Source organism: Pundamilia nyererei, unplaced genomic scaffold, assembly GCF_000239375.1.
Source record: "Pundamilia nyererei isolate P.nyererei 1_Seehausen unplaced genomic scaffold, PunNye1.0 scaffold00002, whole genome shotgun sequence".
NCBI classification, from domain to species: domain Eukaryota; kingdom Metazoa; phylum Chordata; class Actinopteri; order Cichliformes; family Cichlidae; genus Pundamilia; species Pundamilia nyererei.
Window position 1 is genome coordinate 3,902,222 of NW_005187403.1, and position 22,373 is coordinate 3,924,594.

The 22,373-nt window shown below is 40.5% G+C and overlaps 1 protein-coding gene across 1 annotated transcript in view; it reads left to right on the forward strand.

Moving 5' to 3' along the window:
* Window positions 1-2,041: 2,041 nt before the first annotated feature.
* col5a1 (procollagen, type V, alpha 1) overlaps window positions 2,042-22,373 on the forward strand; it is a 73,499-nt gene continuing 53,167 nt past the window's right edge. The window contains exons 1-2 of the mRNA XM_005720520.2: window positions 2,042-2,471; window positions 17,718-17,885. Coding sequence (XP_005720577.1) covers window positions 2,372-2,471; window positions 17,718-17,885 — 268 coding nt within the window. The 5' untranslated portion in view covers window positions 2,042-2,371. The remainder of the gene's footprint in view (window positions 2,472-17,717; window positions 17,886-22,373) is intronic.

Sequence of the window (22,373 nt, forward strand, 5' to 3'; positions counted from 1 at the left end):
GAGTAGTTTGGAGTCTCTGAGATTAACACAGTGTGGGCAAGTGTGGTGTAGGCATGAACCCACCCTAAATATAGGGCTCGGGCCATAATTTGACCCATGTTACCACGTAACGGTTACAGTATATGGCTAAGTGGTCAGTTTAGAAATACTACTTTATACTTAATGTAAATTTCTACCCCGCTTTTGAGAACAAGCTTTTCGTTTCAAACAACAGAGGGGAAAAAATGAATGTCTTTAAAACCAAGGAGTTTTTCCATGTGGTCAAAGAGGTCACCTGAGGATCTGAGAGAGGCCATCTGAGAGATCTTTCAAAGGTGCTGAACTAATCTAACAAGCTTAACAGCCTTCAAGTAAAGCTGTTGCTCTTAAAAATCCTACAGCGTGTAACATATAACACCTCTTAGTCTGAATTTAGAGGTCTGAAGTTAGAGGGACCATGTTCAGACTCATCCTTTCCTATCCCACTTCACAATGTGACATCATGGCACGGTTTCCAATGTTGCTGCTTGTTTACTTTGCTTAGAACCAACTTTTACTGGGCAATTAATAGAAGTCTGCCCCCCACTGGAGGAGGCATGTGACAGCTTATAAAAGACAGCTGCCATTTTTTGGCAGTTCTTGAAACAACAGAAAGTTTGAATCTCATGCTACATTCAGCTCTAAAAAAAGTGTTATTTGGTGACTATATGGCACTAAGTGTTGTTTTCTTGTGTGTTGCATTGTTTGTTGCCTCTCTATCCTCATCTTTTCCATTTCCTGTTCCCCCCCCCCTTCAAACCAGCTTTGCGGCACATGGCCACCCTCCCTGAGCCTGGTCCTCCTGGAGATGTTTCTCTTTTTAACCCTCAGCTGTTATTTTTTCCCCTTTCACCGCCATATAAATTCTTATTATCGATCACCACCCACCTCTGCTCCTCTAGATTTGGGTTGTCAAACATAAGCAAAAACTCCATTCGAGCCCATTGGATGGCTTTGGAAATTTAGGAAATTGGGCATTTTTAACTGTATTTTCACAAGCTTTACAGCTTTTCCTACTGATAAAGACTTCCCCTATGGCCGTTCATACAACACCAAAGCAATTAAGCAATAGATTTCTGTGTTTTACACATTTACTTCTTACAATTCAAGCCCAATGAGTCATGCTGAGAGATTTCTTTAATTTACTACAGAGGCATTACTTTGCCATGTAGAGAGAGTGAGACATACTGTTGAATTTGAGCTTCTTTTTCTCATATTGAGATCTTGCATTGATTAAATGTGTAGTTAAATTTCTCTACACTGACATAAAGGGTAGTTTCACTGGTCTGGCCTGCATAAGATCAAAGTGGGCTGTATGTGGGAATGATATTAAATGAATTCACGTCTCTGCTCTAGATAAAGAAACCACATAAAAGGTGGAAATTCTTTTACATATTTACTTTTATTAACTCTTAAACATTAAAGTGTTGTGGTACTAATGAAAAAACTTCCGAGGGTAATAAAATCTGCAAGCACATTATTTCATCATACATTCAACAGGTTTAAAGCCCGTAGATCACCGATTAACATGAAAAAGATATGAGCTTTGAGTGGATTATTCCTTAGAGTAAATATCTGATTCATTTAAAAGGCAGAACATTACAAAAAGTCATAAATAGATGCATCTGATCATCTAGGCTCAGTATACTGTTATATCAACTAGCACTGGGGGTCCACCTGTGGATTGCACAGCACGATTTTTCTCGCAGTCCCATGACAATCAGCTCCAGATAAATCAGCTCTTGCAGATAAAACACCTCGCCTTTCCATCTATAAAAAAGCAGTTTTGCTTTTCCCGCTCTGAACCACTTCTCTGGAAATAGCGGACTCCATGTAAAAGTATTCCGAGCGCAAGAGCTGGAGGCGTGAAACTTTCACCTCAACTTTTCCTCCCACCCTCGGCCAATAACAGGGCTGGCCCTAATATACGGGCTCCTCTGATTTGCCCGAGTCTCCTGTCCGCAAAGTGAGTGACAGCCTGGGGGGGAAGACTTCTTCCTCTTCTGTGCGTGTGTGTGTTGCCCTGTTGAGTTGAAGGGGCTCTACGTGACTGAAAGAGAGGGGCCAGCACTTCAGATCGGAGGCGCAGCGGTGCAGGACAGTTCAGAAGCGCAGAGAGGAGAGGAGTACGGGAGAGACGGTGGCCGTCCGTCAACCAGCTGGGGGAAAACACACACTAACAAACCCTTATGGCTGCTTGAGAAATAACGATATACCCCCCCTCCCCCCTTTTTTTCTCTGGGACTTTTTTGGCTTTTAGTTTTTTTTTTTATTGTCCTGACCAGAAGTTTTTGCAAGTCTAATTAGCTGTTGAAAAAGTGAATCCACTTTGCCGTGGACGTCTCTGGCGGTCATGGATACCCATATAAGATGGAAAGTTAAACGGAGGATAAGGGACGTCCAAATCACTTTATCCGTGATTCTCCTTTTTATCACGTCGCAAGCGAGCTCAGGTGAGATGCAGCTGTGTGGGGCTTTTTTCTTTCTTTTTTTGTGGATGCACTTTGGAGGAGCGTTGCACTGAAAAGTTTTTTGCCTTTTCGCTCATAGTGGACCACAGATGTCTGCCCCTCCTCTTTAATGTATTCATCTTGGTGGTGTGCCCCGAAACTATGGGAACTTGTCAAAAAGAATTAAAAGACTGCTTTTGGAGGTTTCATCTGCAAGTTGTGCTTAAGTTTTTTTTTGTTTCTTTGTTTGCCAAAGCAGTATAGCTGAAGTGCATTTATTTATTTCAATGCATAAAAAATAGGAAATATATGCATTAATTAGTAACCATCATAAGTAACTAGTTTTTCTCTGGCATACTTATTATGTAGGAGTAATTGCTGTGGTGCATCTTAAAGTCTAAATACTCTTTTACCAGTGCTCCTTTTTCAGCAGATGAGAAGGATGAGTATAATTTCATAAGAAGGAGGGGCTGAAGCTCCTCTGAAGTGGTAGGGTGGAGCCGCCTTAAGGACTCCACATCAGGGGACAGCGCTGGGGCCCTGCACTGAGGCTCAAGCAAACACATCTTTCACTAAATGCATTCTATAAATTCTCCCGATGTTTCTCACTGACAGTTATATGAGTCTAGTCCAAAAACATGAACAAATAATAGTTTGGTATGCCAGTTAGAGGCCCGCTTATTTTAATTGGAGAAGTGACCACCTCTTTGTCTCAGTGGTGAGAGGGCATGCAGTTGGGTTTATGCTTGGCCTATATGTATTATTAGCGCCTTAAGACTGCCTGGCATGGGTGGCGGGCTGCTGTGTGCTGTGAAGGTCTGACACAGGACATTGAGATGAACAGATAGCTTCTTCTGTCTGCTCGGGGCAGTTAAAAAGCTTCCATGATTGTGCTGATGGTGTAAATTTGTTGTGATGCCTGATTACAGCCCATTATGGAGTTCAAAATGCACTCCGGTTTAGAAAGCCATGATAACATATAAAGTTGAAGTGGTTTTATAGGTTCATGTCGTTGAATATACACTAAGAAAATTACTGCAAAGTGTTTATTTTCATGTTTCCTATAAACACTGGTTATTAACTGGACAAAACCTTGGTCACTGTATGCTGGCTGGACTCAAATCTGGGTCATTTGTGATGACTGAGGAGGAGTTGAATTTTTGGTGGGACATTAAAGAGTGTGGGCCTGAGGTCATTTTGATGGTGGTGGCTGGATTTAATCATCTCTTGAAACTGACAGAGAGGAACGAGAGTTTTGTAAGAAATCTCTAAGGGTTCTGGTATATTTTCTGAAACTTGACACACGCCAGACAGGAAGCACTTCATGACTGATTGCAAGAAACATGCCAGCTCCATGAAAGCTTTTTTTTTGTGAACTAATTATTCTGTCCATCAAATATCTTTTAGATTTTTACATTCATTTTTTAAAATTAGCTGCTTTCAGTTAAACACTGTGCAATGCAAAAATGAAATCCAGTTTAGCTATTAATAAAAACTTTTCTTTTTTTTTTTTTGCTAAATGGCTTTTCTAGACCTCGTACAATCAGATAAGACAAATAGTCTACAAATAATTACTGACAGCTAGCAAGTTTATCACAAGTGAAAGCTTATTGCTGACCTAAGCCTCATCACCTCTTAGCCTGAGGGAGGACCAAAATGCATCAAGCTGAAGACTAGTAGAGACCTGCCCAGGCATACATTACTAATTGTTTAGGGCTTGTCAGCTATGGTTAAATTAAAAACCAAAAATTTAAGTATGCTTTTTTGTTTTGTTTTTGTTTAACACTGAAATCAAAAAAGGACAGTTGAGCAAATACTATTTACTAAAGAATTAATGTTGTATTCATGTTTTATCACCAGCTATTTAGGTAGTATGATGCTAATTCCACAATGGTTTTTGTTTTGAATACAATACCCAGTCAAGATCATAGCCCAACAAATTTCTTATCAAATGATATATAATGTGTTCATAAATCTATAATTAATGTATTTCCTATAACTAAAATGCGTGTAGAACTCAATAAAAAGACAAGCAAACAATACAGCAAGGCCTAACCTATTAGCAGTTAGCATATTCTTTACACAACGGGTTACTTACCCATGAAACATAACTACATTTTCACTACATTTGATTCAGAGCCTTTTTCACTGTGAACTGTTGGCATGTGATACATTTTGAAACACAGAAATGAGTTAATAAACAAATACTAAAACGCCACATTCTATAAACTAACGCAGTTGGGAAAACGATGTTAACCCCTTAGCAGTCCAATTAGTCCCCTAAACCATCCAATGTACCGTGGGCGGTACGTCCGACTGCTAACAGGTTAAAATAGCCTGCTATGTAGAGCTAAGCTAATTTGTTGCAGCTTTATTACAGTCTCTCTTAAAGTATGAAAGACAGTCTTAATGCTGTGTGTCTGCTGTTAAATGTAGCTTAGCTTATTTGATGCTGACCAGAATTGAATTATGTGGAATAAGCTCCTTACTCATTATTTTATAAAGACAAATACAGAAATATGCATTGAATTTATACTGTGATTAAGTTATATACTTGTATCACAGTGTATATATTTTAATATTTTGCGGTCAGTTTGTCTTTCAGTAGACTTACGTTTAGAAAGACCTTGTCTTGGTATTAGAGAGGAAAAACTCAGTTTAAGCTATGTGAAAAGTGGTAATAACAGAAGGCCCTGGACAAGAATTTGAAGAGGGGTCAGAGTTCAAAAGTGAAGGTCAGGACTGCTGTCAGGTTTACAGTTTCACTGCCTGAAGAGAGGCATTCTTTATAGTGTAGCTCCTCTCATCTTTGCTTCCCATAATTCTTCTCTGTGTCTTGGAGGCAGCAGGGTAAGATGTGAGCTTTTCAAAGAACCTTTGCAACAGTTTGAAGCCAATATAAACTCTGAAATGCAGAATTCAAATTAGGATTGATTGATATGTGTAGTCTCGACTTTTTAGCTTACTGATGTTTTCACATGTCTGTGGGACACAGTATAACTGCTATAGACTAAATCTAGCTTATTTTACAAATGGTTTCCTTTGTGTTTCTGCTGACTTGCATTTTTTAATCTGGCCTCCTCAATCAATGGACTCTTTTCACAAGTATTAGATAATCTGCTTTGACTCTTTTTTTCTTTGGTTTGTTGTTGTTTAATTAAGTAAAAGTTTTTTTTTTGGATCACCCTTGTTAATACCAGACATTTAAACCAGTTCAGATCGTACTTGTCGAGTGTATTTTAGTCATCGGAAATGCTGAAATAACATTCTTTGAATACCTTGTGCAAATGAAAACATGAATGGGTTTTGGCCAAAGTCACCAAGGGCATTGAAAATATTGGAAGAAAAGGCTGACAGGCTAATAGATCACAAAATATGGTAACGACTTGAGAAATACCCTATACAGTAAGAACTGATATGTGTTGATTCTCTACATAAGTTTTAAAGAAATATAGAGAAGAAGGCCTCGCTGTTTCTCTGAGCTCCTTCCCATCTGGACTTGATAAGTTCCATTGTGCTGTCTGCTAAGCCCTTCAAAAAGCCAGAAAAAATGGCTTCCAGATGTTTTCTTCCCATTCTATGTGGAACAGGGGACCATGAAAAAAAAAATACTGCTGCATTTTTTTTCAAGTGAAAATACATTCTGTGCTAGTTTTAGAGAAGATTTCTAATCAAATAACATCTGCAGTCTTAGAGCAGATTTTATAAAAATAATGATGCTACGCCTTGCATTTCAGCAAGGTTTGCACATACACATTGAGGGCTGTTAAAAGGTTCTTTCTGTTTAAGCACGCCAGGTTTATGGCAGGGTTAAAGGTCGACTACAGCTGGTCCACAGCTGTTTTTTATTTATAGTCTCATATCTGGAAAACTCGTTTTCAAAAGGAATTTATGTGGCTTACTCTGATTTTGACTTTTTTTTCCCCCATATACCGTTTTTCATGAGCCCAGTAAGAAAAAAATCATAAAAGATACTGTGACCAGAGAGATTTTAACCAATGACATTACTTCCTGATTGGTAATGGCATATCAGTTTATATAAATTAAAGGCAACAATGCCAATGTTTCATTTACAACATTGGGTTTTAACCTTAAGAGGGATATTCAGATTTATGTTACCATCACCCATCTGCCTTAGCTTCAATCTTCCAGTGAGAATGTAACTGTAATTTCTGAAGGGCTTTTCTTACTTACCTTGAAGTGGCAATCCTGAGGTCACGTCAAACTCAATCAGATAAATGGCGATGAGAAAAAGTGGCTTCTTGTGTGTGCCTATTGCCATAGCGCTGAGGAAGGAATCCGAGTTAGCTGTTCTGTGGGGAGAAGCAGTGACCCTGCAACTGCATGTGCCACTTCAGCCCTGTAAATACAGGCTTTGTGGAAACGACTCTGTAAATCAGCCCTAATGCCTGATAATAGCATGGAAGATAAAGCAAAATATGCAGGACAAGTTTTTGACCCCGTGTCAGAGTTAAGGAGATCCTTTGTGCTGCACAAATAGTTCGTTATTTGCCATATCTTGGAAAGTATATCGTCTAGTCCTTTCCAGACTAATTAAGGTTCAAATAATTGTGTTGAACCTCTCAATGGTCCTCTGTACTCATGACACAGTGTGCTTGATTTGAAGCCAGTGGTAGATTTTTCTCCAAATTAGCTTATTGCTAAAAGCACACAGACATAGATGGATCATTCCAGCTCCAAACTACAAGCAAACGGGGACGATGTGTTCCTTACACTCTCAGAATGGAGACAGTGGTGTTGGAAATGTCAACATGACCCTACGAGTGATGTAAAAGTTGGATGCTCTACCTAATGATGCAACCCCCCACGCCTGTTTTTGATTTCAACCGTATGCTTTGTTGCAGCGTGTAGTGCATGGCAGAGTGAAAAGTGAATTCTGGTCCAGGCTCACAAGCCGAGTATTCACTTTTGCTGGGAAACAGTGCTTCTCTCTGTAATGGGGTATTATAATCATTGAGCATGGAAAGCAATGTATGACTCATCCTTTCCAACCCCATTCCCCCTTCCCCAGCCCGAGCTAAGCCACAGCCTGGGCAGCAGAAATACTGAGTGTAAGCATTTTTTTTCCTACTAGGGGGAAATACAATGGCTTTTTGGTCACTCTAAAAACTTTACTGTAGCCCCATGTACTCTTTAATTTATTGGCTGACAAATTTAGAAGGAGTTGAAATAATAACACAGTAAAAAGTAAGGTTTTGCTTATTTAGCAGTGTTTTGTCATGAAACCAGCCTCAATGAACTTACAAGGGAGCAACAAAGGAACAAGCTTGAGTTTCACTAATTTGCCAAAGCAAGCTCAATGAAGGCTAAAGGTCCCGGAAAGGAAACCCTGTTTCTTATTATCTTCCCAGTTGCAAAATGGTGACAATATAAGAGGAAAATGTTCACTGTCAAAACATCTTGCAACAAAATAGCATAATTTAAGACACGATAAAACTTTTACACGTACAGTACGCGGTTTAGTGAATACTATTGCTCGCATTAGATATTGAAAAGCTACACATTATAAAGCTAAAAACTGAGACAAAAAGTTTTTTGGTTGCACTGATATGCTAACCAAAACCGCAATCTTTCCCTATCCTAGGCCAAAACTCTTTTTCGTTATGCAAACTCAACCACAAGTTGTACTCAGAATACAAACTATGGCCTGTGGCATTGATGTCATGTACTCTGTTTGCATGAAAAACCCAGAAAATGTTTCCAATGAAAGTAAAAAAACAACAAAAATTGTGTAATTTAGAGTTTTGAGTTACAGTTTTGTGAACAGACTCATGATAAGAAGCAATTTCATACAGTGATGCTCTAAATGAAGTTCGGAGCTAGTGCAGGACCTCCAGAGTCAAGATGCTAGTGGTGATAATGTAGAGTTAGTAAAAGGAAACCCAGGAGGACGAGGCCGTGATGGGTAGGGAAAGGAGGGCTGCAGTTTACGTGGAAGGCAGAATTCTTAAAAAGTAAAGGCTACTTCAAGAACAGGAAGTGATTGGTTTTCAGAACACAGTTATGTCAAAATTGTTAAAGGAGTGAGTTTGACAAAGTGGGAAAGCAAAAATGATGAAAAATAGAGCAACAGAACGGGACTACAGCATCACTCTGACACATAGAGGAACAAAAGCAAACTGTCAGGGAACAGATCTTCCTCAATGAAATTAACCTGAAGGATCATTTCTTCAAGACTTCAAGACTGTGCATCTTATCATAGTTAGCAGCTGATTTTGATCACTTATACTGCAGCTGTCTGTCATTCCTGAGATTTACTCATGCTTTAACTTCTGTTCACCCACAGGCTTGATGTTGCTCAACTGTGACACTGGTTAAAGTGTCAGCAGGAGATGAATTGATGGTTGACTTGGCTGTCAGTGCAGCTCGTTGCATGTTATCTGGCACCGTGATGAGATGGCAAGGTTTTGTTTTTCTGCAAGTTTCATATAAAGACTATATAATGAGAAATATGACTGATAGTTTATATATTCCTGTTGTTTTCATGCCTTTTCACACTTCATTGGCTTGCTTTTAAAAGAAAGAAAAAACTTTCCTCATTCTTTTCTCTGTGATTTCCATTCTCATCACTGACAAGCTTGATGTGCGCCTTGAAATTATGCTTTCATTTACTTCTCCTTAGCCATGCCTATGAATGTAAACATTCCCAATTTAGAAATATAATTGGATTTTTTTTTGCACACACAAAATATAACCCATGTTCCACCACACATATGTTTAACCACTATATTATTGATTATGTGGGCTGAGTGGGACTATTTCATTATGGGTCAATGAGTTCACTAAAGATGATGAAACACCTTCTTGGTGAGAAAACATTGCACATTTGATTCCCATCATTAGCTGTGAGGCACAGCAGCTCAGTCGAGGCAAATAGGTTTGATAGGCAGTGCTGGATAGTCCTCAACGAAGACAAAAGCATCATTATTGTGCAGGATTTCGTATTTATTATTCTGTTTCATTGCGCTGTCCCAGTGTGTTGGTGCTGGAGCTGTTCTTTGTGAGGCTTTCCGAGAGGAAATGGTTCCGTAATGTCAGTGCTGCAAGGCTCTCCTTTATCATGAATTTCTCAGCAGTCAGCTATTAAAACCATATCTGCTTGTGGGAGAGGCAGAATGAGGGGAAGGCTTCAGTGCAGAAAAAAGGAAAAAGATAAAACAGGCAGTCTGTGTGTGGAAGAAGGTTGCACAGAGAGATTAAAAAATAAAACAGAAGCTGCAGAAAAAGACAAAACCACAGTGGGCGGAATGAGAAAAGACTTAATAAGTGAGAGATAACATGGATCGCATATGCGCTTCAAAAGAACCAATTCTGTAGTTTTTGCTGTAAAATGAGAGGTGCACAGTGGAATCTTGACTCTGTGGTGGACGGCAGACAATGATTTATCTTCAGCGCTGTGAGCTGCAGCGTGGAGACAGTGAAGTAAACCATATGGCATTTACACTGTTAAAGCAATAAGAGTGCAGCTAAAGTACACAGCATCAGACTGCATTGAGGAAGCTCAGGTCAGGAAAACTCTGTTGTCTGGATCATCTTTCAGGTGTGTGTCTGTGTGTGAATCCTACCTGCTTGTCATTTTTTTAGTGTCTTGTCATTTTGCAACTAGGCTTGAGCTAATGTTTCATATTTTAAATGAATGTCAGATTTATTTGATCAAAACCACAGGAACAAATGCAGTGGATATGTAAACAAAACGATCCCGGGCTTCTCATGTCCTCCTCTCCTCCTATCTTCCCTGCTGCTTTATCCTTGTGCAGCTTTTTCAGCTGGTCACTGGGTCAGTGTCCTGAAATGTCTGGGACTGAAGCTGGCGGATAAAATGAAACTGATACTGGCATGTGAAGTCATTTACAGACTAAACACTGGCCTTTGTTGCCTTTGGAAGTTGTTGCCTAAGAAAACATTTTCTTATAATCTAGTCATTAACTAGATGTACTGTGTATTGCTACTTGGGTTGCACTGATTGTTAAATTCAATACCAATGCCAGTGTTTAAACGAGCAATGTGGGTGATACCTGAAACCAATAAATTATTTTTCTTTTCTCAAGCTTTTGTTTTTGTGCTCATTTATTCTCTCTCTCTCTGGACATGTTTTAAAGTTTTTCCAGCTCATTTAGTTTGTGCAAAGGTAATGCAATACAACAAATAAACTTCCACCAATGACATGAATAAATTCCATCTTTCTCTTTCTTTTCTTTTCTTTTTTTTTGTCAGCAGCGCAAATATCAGTTGATGCCAATATTGGGTTAATACTTTGGTTCATCCCTACTTGGATCTTTGTAAAGTACAACCCTGCTGAGGACATGATGGTTGCTATTGCTAATGCTAACAGTAGCAAAGGCATCTAGACTTGTAACTTGAGCTGAATTGCAGCAGACACATTTCAAATGGTAAAATGTTTACTTTTACCATGGTATAGGTTTTTCCAAGGAGAATCGTATAGGTTTCCAGTTAGTTTCACTCTTCTTACAGTTTCATGACCAGTTGCTGAGTAGTTTGCCAGTGTTTGCAGAAAAGTCACTGTCTTCCATGTAGTCAGTTGGCAACTGCAGCAACCTGCTAACAATCAAAGCATAGAGGTTTTTGGTGCAGCACCAAATACCTCTTTGTTGTCACTTTTACTCTAGCAATTACCAGAAACTTGAGACCAAAATGTCACAAATGGGTGACATTTTTTATGACACTGTCCATTTGTGAGATTTCTTACCTCCTTGATATTCGATGAACAACTTAAGTGGTATTATTGCAAAGTGGAAGTGTTTAGAAACCACAGTAGTTCAACCACAAAGTGGCAGACCATATAAAGTTGGGTCACGTAGTGCTGACCCACATGGTGTATAATAGTCACCAACACTCCGCTGACTCAGTACTTGCAAAGTCCGAGACCTCTGGCATTAACTTCATCAACAATACTGTATGCTGGGAGCTTCATGACGTGAGTTTGTATGGCTGAAAAGTTCCTGTCGGTGTAATGTGTTGTGGCCCTGTGATTCTCTTTATATAGTTTACGCTAACAGGAACTTTCACATTCACTTGGTATTCAGTGTAGGTGTTTTTTTTAAGGTGATTTCAATGCTTTGCCACAACTTAAAACTTTGTCTGAGCCTCACTGCAGCGCATGCAGAGAAGTGTGATTGGCAAGAAACCAGTCTAGTTATAGTTTACGAGTTAATTAAAGTTGTGGAGATGATTACCATCTTGGGTACTGGCATCCCATTCCGGTATGTGCTTGCATTAGTTTACACATGCATCTGCAGTAACATGTGCCCGTGCAGTGTGTATAATGTGCTCAGTCTAGCATGAGCATAATGCCTACAGTATGATTCTCATGTCTGGTCACATGAAACCCAGAAGCAACAACTTAAGGTCAGCGCTGATGGAGGTGTGTTCATTTTTTTCCTTCATGCTCTGGATCTAATATGCTGTACATTTGCAGGAGTTCATATCTTAAGACAACATCTGCAAACTTAATAAAAGGTTTGTTGCTTTTATGGGATTAAATGTGAACCATTAACGGGGAAAGAAAAAGGATGGCAAAGAATCTCAAATAATTTGTACTGATTAGGCATTTTCTGTCAGGATCTAAGCCAGTTTTAAGATAAATCTTTCCGCTTCAGATTGTAAAGCAAAGTGTTTTGCTGAAGGACAAATATGGAATAATAACAATAAATGTTCAAATGAGGTGTTGCAGAAGGGTAAGTTACAAAAGTAAGTTGGTGAACTAGATAATATCCACCCGCATGAGTCATGCCAGTCCAAATATATCTTATGTGTAAAACCCCTGAGGCTACTTGGTTGTGTGTTTTGTTGGTTATGAATTCTGCTTTCAATTTTGAACTGTAGGAATGCCTTACATCGCCCTATTTTTAAAGTTACATAGTCTTGCTTTAAGTAATTAAAGCCAGGACCCTAATTGTAACCTGCTGTACTCACAGTGTGGCTCCAGCTTCATAACACTTGGCTTCAAGTTTTATAACAGAATCAGGTGAAATAAAAAAAGACTCCCAGACCCTCCCCATCTGTGATGCGCACTAGGAGGGGGAAGTCTCTCTTTGGGCATTCTTGTTTTTGACTGTGCTGATTTCCAAGAGGAGCCAGGGTCCTCTTTATGACTGCTAATTACTCCTTGTCCTCAGCGCCAGGTCAAGCATGTGCCTGGAGAGTTAGGCCTCACTTCAGGAAGGGCTGGAGGAGGAGGCAGTGAAAGAGGGAAGAATGTTAATCCACCCCACCACCATGAAAAAGTCCTAATTCAGTGGTCCGGCACCCCTCCTCCTGTCAAATGAAATGCTGCTGTCTGGAGTCGCTGAGTGTTGTCACAGAGACTCTGTGTGTGTACACGTATGTGTGCGTTAGTGGAAGTAGACGGTAGATGGATGTTTAGGGGAATGGGATCCACCACAGTCCTGGCACGGAGCCGAATGTGGATTAAGAATGTGGCACTCGAGCTACTGTTCACATAAAGAGAGAAAATCTGAAATAAAAAAGGAGTAATTAGGTAGGGAGGGGAAGATTTATAAAAGAGCTTTCTGCCAACTTCTTTGTATAACAGCTTGTTGCAATGTAATGTTTCACCACACCTTTCAAATTAACTCAGACTTTATGAATTCATTACACTTTATTCCACTGTGACGACCTGTGCTTGACAAACAAAACCATAAACGGCTTTTTTTAGCATGTCACATCAAAGATCAAAGTAATTTGGTGGCTAATATATGTATCCAATGTACAGGGTTTTTTCTTTGTACATGGATGGGGACGCACTAACTGTAGGATTACAGCCACTCTCAAAAACCAACAGAAAGTTTCATAGAAAGAAAAATTTTGTGTTCAGGTCGTAGTTTTCATTACTGAGAAAAGATCCATTAATTTCACAGTCTTGCTAATACCACCCGATGTTCTGAGTGGTGGCAGTGCAGGTTTACTTTTCATGCAGGATTCATGTGGCATTGCTTATTTCACATCTTGAATGGTGCTTCAGTATTTAGTGGAAGCATGTGCAGGTAACATGAGAAGTATAATGTTTTTATTTACACTGAAGGAGTTCCTGTAGAGTACTAAAGCTTAAGGAATGCCATTTACCATATTTGTGTCACATCCACTTGCATGAAAGCAGTAAAAACAACAACAAAAGTGCTACAGCAGATCCATTGGGTGAGCAAATGTACACAAGACCGTGTCATGTAAACAGTTTTCTGTGTATGTATGGAGAGCCAGCGTCTTGGATGTGAGGGGCTGTGGTCTGGGAGAAAATTATTTTTAGCATCCAGCACCTCAGGTGTTGGTCTCTTGAGGGATCTGCCATGCTAAGTGGGTAAACATCTCAGGTTAACAAGGTGGGATTGAGAGCCATACCTGTGGTTTAGGATGTGGTCAGAAAGGTCGACTGCCTGTGACAGAAATCTGTAAATGAAAGTGCGTATGTGTTAACGGATGATGGAAACATAGGCGATAATGTTGGTGTTTGTGCTCTGAAGTGCCCGAAAAGATTGCTTTATTGAAAGGGACGCGCTTTTGGCTGATTCTCAAATGGGTTTTTCAATAGGGCTTTTATTTTATAGCTGATATATTATGCTTTCCTTTAGTCTACCCCCTTCTCTTTTAATCCTATTGGCAGGCTCCACCTTGGCTCACCTCCAGGTGACCGATCCCTGAGGTTGCTTTAAGAACCAGGCGCATCCATAACCTCACCTGAAACCAAAAGGATTTTATATGAGGATAAAAGAATAATATAAGAAATTGACTTATGGATGCTCTGAACTGGATATGAAAGAATGCTGTCCTGATGCTCCCTTCCAATTTGCTAATCCACGCTGATATTTGATCATGTCAGTGTGGATTAGCAAAAGCAACACTCCTTGGAAAGGGTCGCTGGGTGCTCCTTACAAACATCCTCCTTTTTTTCTCCCCTTAGTACTGACCTGGATGTTATTACTAACTTGTTATTGAGTATTAATCTGAGTTTAAGTGGCTGTAGCACAAAAATATTTGATCTAACTTGTCAGTATTTGTCTGTGACTTAATAAAATGGCTTGTTGGAAACATCTCATAAGTGGAGGTAGTGTATCTGTTTGTGTTCATACTTCATACAAAATGATAAAAAGGGGTTGTGTTAAATTACCCCTACGGTCTAGAAGCACAGGCTAAAAAAATCAGGCTTTTTTTTTTTTTTTATCAGTGAGTTAAAGTTGAACTTAGTGTTTTTACCTGTCACCACCAGAGTCTGCAGCAGTGGGGAATAGCAAGGTTGTGTCCAAATAAGGACACGGGGACAGTGTGTGATAGAAGGAGATTACATGAAGATGTATGAGGAGGTGAGATGGAAAAGGGAGGTTGTGGCTTGCTGGTTGAAACAGTCTGAGAATCAAAGACACCACAGCACGCCACCACCTGAGCATTACTATTGGATTGCAACACTGTGTACTGACTTTATGACCACACTACTAAGCTGCATCATTTAGACAGTGGTCACTGTGTCAGCTGTGAGATAGTTATTTCCATCCCTTGTATGGACTGCCTCTGTGCAGTTATCAATTGATCTGTCTCCCAGTGAGCGCTGTTAGATGTTGGCAGGTTAAAGGGAATGACTGTTGGGGCAAAGAAGTCTGCTGGGGAACAGCAGAGATATTTGCATTTTGTGGTCCCTCTCAAAAATTGTAGCAAATAACAAAAATGTTTCTGTGATTCTATGCTTAATGCATCAGCCTTATAAATAATCTTCCTGTGTGGTTAATAATGGATTAGAGAGGCTTCAGATGGATATTTTGATGAATAGATTGTGCTTGCTAATACCATTTAAGAAGTGTGAAGATACAGGGTAAGTTGTTTTTTCGGCCAAACATTTCTCACAGTATCAATTGAGGAATGACACAGATATTGAAAGCAAATGCATACTTTAAATGAGTTAAAGTATTCTAAACGTTTTCAACTCTGGAGGGTGACCAATGTATCAGCAGGCTGATATTATCTAATTGCCAGTCTGTTGGTATTTGTTTTTATAACAGTTGCTAAATGAAAAATGAAAATGAAATCAAGAGAGAGGAGAAACACCCTTCAACCATGTTATGAGTGTTAGCGTTGCATAGTTTGTCCACCAGAGGGCACTGCACCCTCCCTGTTTGTATCGCAAAACTCTGCCACAAACACAACAAGCAGCTAACCTGAACAGAGTCGAGTAACACAAAGGGTAAATCAATATCTACACATAATGAATTTTATGGAAATCTGTTCACGTGTTTGAAAAAATAAAATCAGTGGATATTTTGAAACATATTGGCCTTAAAAATCAGTCTATATGATGATAGGTGGACCAAGTTTTCACAGGCTTTGTTCGCCTTGTGCCGCGTGACTCCTTCAGTAGGAATAGGCTCTTCTGACCTTTTGTTCATGAAGCAATAATAATGTAGAACACGAATGCGGATTAGTAATCTATCAATGAGGAAATTTGTACAAGAAGCACATTTCCATTAGTGTGATATATCATTACTCTGCTGCTGAGCTCTGAAAGTAAGCCTCATTAGGTGAACCTCTGTCATCATGACTGAATGATAGACATTTTCTGGCTGCTGCGTGAGCTGCTGCTTCATTGTGAGCTGATGACAGACGAAGCTCTTTGTGTTTGGACCCTTCACCCGCGCATAGGCTCTGTCATCCTGTGGGTTTGGACTGACAGGAATATAAGAGTAGTTATCTTTTTGACATACTCACAGGCTTGACTTGTTGGGGTTTTAAACAGATGGGTGCAGTGGGTGTAAAAGAGCTGCTATCACAAATCCCTTAACCACTTTTGCCTAATATGACCCCAGCACAACAACACAGTGTAACTCGGACACGACTCGAATCGTACAATTTTCTTGCCTTTACAAAGTAATATCTGAACTGGAAACAGATGCTTCAGCATTCTTGCTTTGTGTTTATTGCCAACCTGATGTTTTAGTAAAACAAGCAAACAAATAAAAACAGTATGATTTTTATTTCACTAATTGTAACCTTAGACATCAGCAGCCCTCTTTAGCTAGTTCTTTGTATAAGATAATGTCGGAAACATGCAATCAAACCTTCGAGGATGAGGAGGAAGTTTTTCTTTTACGAAGCCTGCACAGCTGCAGAGGAACACGTGCATCCAAAGTACTCTTAACTGAAAACCTCTGTTTAGGACGCCCCCCTCCCCCCCTTTTTTTCTTTTTAATTGATCTGCTCTGAACGTGAGTCATGTGTAATGACATCCAGCTGGAGGTTGCTGCAGGGCAATGGAGAATGCACTCAAAGACTATTTAGAGATGCCTGTTCACCTTTCTTAGCAGCCCTTTCACTCTTAGATGGATGGGACCATTGAACATTTTTTAAAACAGTGTGTGTGGTCTTTGTAGACCGAAAAAGACACAGCTTTACCTGTGTGTGGGCGTGTTTTTAATCTTGTCTAGTGGGTTGGCCCTTGGTATTCACATAACAATACAAAAATGCTTTCTTTTTTTCTTTCCTAACTCTACTGCCATAACCCCCTCTGTTGTCCTTTTTTTAGATTGTCCTTTCAAAAATGAGGACAGCCTTTGATCCTCAGTCATTATGCGACCGTCCCTATAGTCGTGACCCTGTGCGCTATTGTCCAGAACCTTTCTTTGGCAATGCTTGGTACTAATGTGTGTCATTGGGTAGCTTGCTATCTGTGCATCTGGCTGCAGGAACAGCTGTTTGTCCTGGGTGGTTTTGGCATGTGACAGTGCGGTCCAGGGTCAAACCTCGTGTCACATTGTTCTGACCTAGTGTACTTCTGTGGTGGCCTGGTTACAGCTTGGACGACCGGCTTGAGAGTGTGCTAATTGCATGGTTGTGGTCTAAGGGAGGCAGCGGTAGATTTAACATAGCAGGGAAAGAGATGGAAGGATGGGTTTTGGTGCAGCTGAAACCAGTGATCATGGGTGATCTATAAATGGGCATGTCTCTGTTTAGCGCCTAAATGGATAACAGAAATCTTCACTGAACCACAACAGTGGAGTCTCCTGCTGAGTAACTAGTGCTTCTAAGTCAGCAAAGGACAGAAAATAGATTGAGTGTGCCATAATTAAGGCTTGCTTAATATGCAGAAGTTTGGAGTTGCACAAACTCTGCAGTGGCATTGTTTTAGCAATGCGCTGGCCTTCATAGAGACTAGCCAAATGCTCCGAAGTTAAGTTTGTTGAATATGAATCTAATGTCCTTTTTGTGTGTTTCTCTCTCTCTTCTCTGCAGTGGAACCAGCAGACCTCTTGAAGATTTTAGATTTTCACAGTTTACCCGAAGGTGTTACGAAAACAACGGGATTGTGCTCACATAGAAGGTCATCACAAGGACCCGATGTGGCTTACAGAGTATCCAAAGATGCCCAGCTCAGTGCCCCCACCAAACAGCTGTACCCAGGTGAGTATATGACTCAAGGAACTTTTCATGCTGCACATGTTCAACTAAGAAGTAATTTAAGAACTTGCAATGAAGAATTTCTCCTCTTTCAAACATGAAACACATAACACTACAATAACGCCAAATCACATCAGCAATCACCTCAAGGTGCTCTATATCGTAACGCAAACACCGTACAATTATAGAGAGAAAACCCCTACAATCAGACAACCCCCTATGAGCAAACACTCGGTGACAGTGAGAAGGAAAAACTCCTTTTTAGCGGGAATAAATCTTTTTCTGCTTAAAGACATTTTCCCAGGTTTTAAAGTTAAAGTCTTACCATCTGTTTGGCTTTCGTGACCTTTAATCCTACTTCACATTAAACTCCAAATATAACGTCTTAACTTGGCTGGATAGCATTTTGCATTTGCTCCCGTCTAGCCTGTTCCTTTCTCCCCCTCCAGGTTCGCAGTTTTGTCCGTTAGCATAAGCTGATAATTTATCTCGACTCTACCTTTAACTTCTAGGTTTTAAAATGGCTGTGCCTGCTGTTTAATCTTTAAGTCCCCTGCAAACATGTTGACATCTTGCTAATGCATGTCCAAGTGCGTCTGTATTTTTTACTGAAACAAATTGCCTACCACGTGTGGACACTTTTAGCAAATGTTGGTAAAAGAACGATAATGAAAGTGCACATCAGATGCATTGCCCTGTAATATTTAATGTCGCAGCAGGAGGAGCTGGGTGATGAAAAAGCAGCGAAAATATGGTTGGTGGATGGGAGGGAAGCCTGGGGTTCCACTTTCCTGTGTTCTATCATGCTGACGTGGCTTTGAGTTACTGCTATATACTGTGCTGCAGTGCTTCTTTCCTTTCTCCCCTCCCTCTCCAGCGCTCTTTCCTTGCTCTTCTCCCTCCTTCTCTCATTTTTTCCCTCAAGCGTCATCGCTTCTCCCTCTATCATTTCTCCTAGACTGCTTCTGCCTCGCAGTGTTTTCTTCCTTTGTCTTTGCTGTATATTTATTTTTTTTCCCATAAAACATAAATTAAAAAACCCACAGTTTCATGACCCAGACAACCAATTTCTGAAAATGATTGTGATTGTTGCCTTTCCTTTGGCTTACGGATATAAAAAGCCGGTGAGGTCTAGATATAGCAACAAGAGAGAAATAATATCCCTTCCTGTGCGCTAAGCTTCCACAAAGTTTAGATTGGATGGCAACTCCATTCGTGGTCTTCTAAGATGCTACATTGGCCTTGGTGGATCTTTGATCCGTGGCATAACTCTTCCTAGGGGCTTAATGTAGAGCTGTAAGGCTCCTGTGGGCTGCATGCCCTTACATGCCCTCCAATCAAACAAATACTGTTCACTTTGATGCTTTATGACAGCATGTCCCCATATGAGTATCTGTTTAGACACACATGCTGTAATTACACACATGCTACGCCGGATCATCCAAAATAACAGTCTATATAAAACAAACCAACTGGAGGAATTCACAACAGGCACCGCACAGTCTTAAGGTGCAAACAGACTAACTAGCTGTCTTTGGCTTGAAGGCTTTAAAATTCACTCGCAGTGTTTGTGATGTGGCCATCTCTTGCCTTTATGGTACAAGAACATAGAGCTAATATATTCCAGAAGGCAGTTGAGGTCATTTTATCCGGTTCTTTTTCCCCTCTTTAACTAAGTTTGCTACTTTAGTCTGGAGGTACAGTTTGAGTTATGACTTCAGTCTGGAGGTACAGTTTGCTTTAATTATTGAAAAGGTACAAAAAAGTCACACATAGAAAATAAAGGCATACAAATACAATTGTTTTGCTTTACAATAATGGTATTGAAACAAAAGCACAGTAGCACCGGCTAAGATCACACCGCCTTGTGACCCCATAGCCACAGACAGCTTGTGATGATGTGTTGGAAAAGAGCAAGTGCAGACATGCACTCATTAGGCAAACATGTGGAAGAGATGATTCATTTGAAACTTCTGAGGCACCCTGAACAGAAGAGACCTTTCTTACCTTTATTAAGTGAAGGAGCTGGGAAGAAACTGGGCAATAAAACTGCCTCTCTCTTAAACTACAACCCATCAAGAACAAATAAGCATCTGAGAATTCATTGCAATGGAAATTGCAGTAAATCCCAATCTGGGCATTTTAATTTTGTCCATTTGGAACATTTTTTTCTTTACCTTCTGCGTATGTTGTGCGCCATCATAAACAATAGCCATCAAACACCAAAGGAAGAAAGACTCAGCAAATCCTAGGTTCTCTGAATGGGGTTAGCTGTAACTTAGCCTGCAAACCTGTGGTCACAACTGCTTTAGCTAGACGGCACCGACCACAGATGGCCAGGGGCTTCTGCTACAGCTTAACTCACAAGCTGTAAAAGCAATCACGGTTCTGTTGTGTGCCAGCATCCCTCAAGAGTGATATGTTGCATTCAGTGCCACATGCTACATATATAGTGGCATTTAATTTCAAGCAAAACTAGGTTGTAATCGTGTTTACTACTATTTATTTGGAAGATTTTGTAGAATTCATGGATGGACAATTAATTCTCCATGAGAAACAGGGAGTCTGCTGTGGAGAGCTGCACAAATAAGCCTATAAAGAGTTTATAGAATAACTCCAAGCTCATTGGTGTGGCCGTCCACAACAGTCATAGTTTCTAATGTGGGCCCTTGGGAAAATTGCCTATCTCAGACTTAGATGTACAACATGATCTTTGAGGGCAAGCTCAATGACTCCAGAGTAAGACAGTAATAACATGTCATATCACAGCTAAAATGTTTCTTTATTATTAGTGTTTTCTTAAGTTGTACAGTGGGAGCTGTTTACATTAGAGCCACTTACTCTTATGTTAAGTCACTTCACTGTTTCGTCCTATTGCTAGGTGCACTCCTTTGCAAACAGACAGCTCTGCAAGGCAGTTGTTGTCTCTGCAGCAATATGCAGTCCCACAGGAATGCAGCTTGTCTCATACAGAAGAAGAGAGTTGGACACAGTGATGACTGAATGACCAATTACAGGACACAAAGCTTTCTACCCCATTACCTGCGTGTATGCACTCTAACAGATGGCAGACATCATCAGAGAAAGTGCCGCCATAACCGGGTCCCATGCTGACGTTTTGTGCATTCTCTGAGGCTCTGTAAGTTTTGTTGAGGAAGAATACTCAGGCGTACACGTCACATACCTGTAGCATGATATCACAGGACAAGACATTCCCTCTGCCCTTTCCAATGTGACGAATGAAAGATAGCTACAAACTCTTCAGCAAAATCTGGAGTAAAATGCTGGATATAGTCTGGCTAGCTGGAGGCGTCTTTGAGTTTCCCGTGACCTTTTTTGGCCTGACACTGGTGGCTGAGATGCCAGAGTAAACTCTCGGGACTGTTGGCACCCCAGCCTTTCCATTCCTACCACGTTGGCACAGACGCACACTGACAACACGAACACACACGAGGTATGAGGTATCTCTCATCTGGTGGCCTGGAGCAGCAGGTTGAGAAACACATTCTGGTGGGGGGGTGGGGGGTTAGATTTTCTCATGCTGGGGTTGGGTCGTTATAGTCCCAGCAGGGCAGATACAGTAGGACGATGCTTTGCAATTTGCTGCTTACACTCCACAGAACACCCACTCATTTTCCCGTGTGCTCTGGTTTCCCTTTCACCCCTTAGCTGACCCTTCACTTCTGAACAAACAGCCTTCACCAAACCACTGCTGAATCACTGCCTGAGTGTCTGACGTGGCTATTGTGCAAGACAGATGCAGCACTAAATTTCCTTAATTGTGTTTCTTTGTTCTGGTATTTCCCACTTGCATTGTTTATATCATAGTGCTTTAATTTCATGTTCACTATGCAATCAGCCAAAGATTTGTGGATCTGTCTTCCTTACAAAACGCTAACATCTCAGGAGCTTTTTTTTGAAGAGCTGCCTTCCTGTTGCTTGTCTGTGTTCTGTCTCTCCTTTTTCTCTGCTTTACACCGTCCCGCTGAAGCATCTGTCAATTAAAGCAATGTTTTTCATATGATGCCAAGCAGAATTCCTGAGGGAGCTCACTGCCAAGGCATGTGCTCTCCGCATGATGCGATCTGATGCCTAGCGTTTAATGAAGGAATGATAGAAAAAGGCAGGAAGACAAGACAGGAAGGCAAACAGACGTCCAGATGCTGACAAGGCTGAAGGCCGATGGAAAAAAAAGAAGAAAGCGAACGAGTGGCGGTAGCAAAATTCAGAATCGGTTGACTACCAAGTAGAAATGACATACGTATACGAGTATTTGCTGAAACAAATATTCTGAGCTAAGGTGGCGGTGTGGATCTGAAGGACACTACAAGGCAGACTGCTTCGTCCTTAAATAAGCTATTCATTTTCGTGTTTGCTGTGCGCTCATGTGACCACCAGAGGTCACCTGTGTAAACAGCGACTTCTTAAAACCCATGAAAACTGCTTTGCAGTTGAAGGTTAGACTAAAAAATTGTCTTCTCTTCTCTTCTC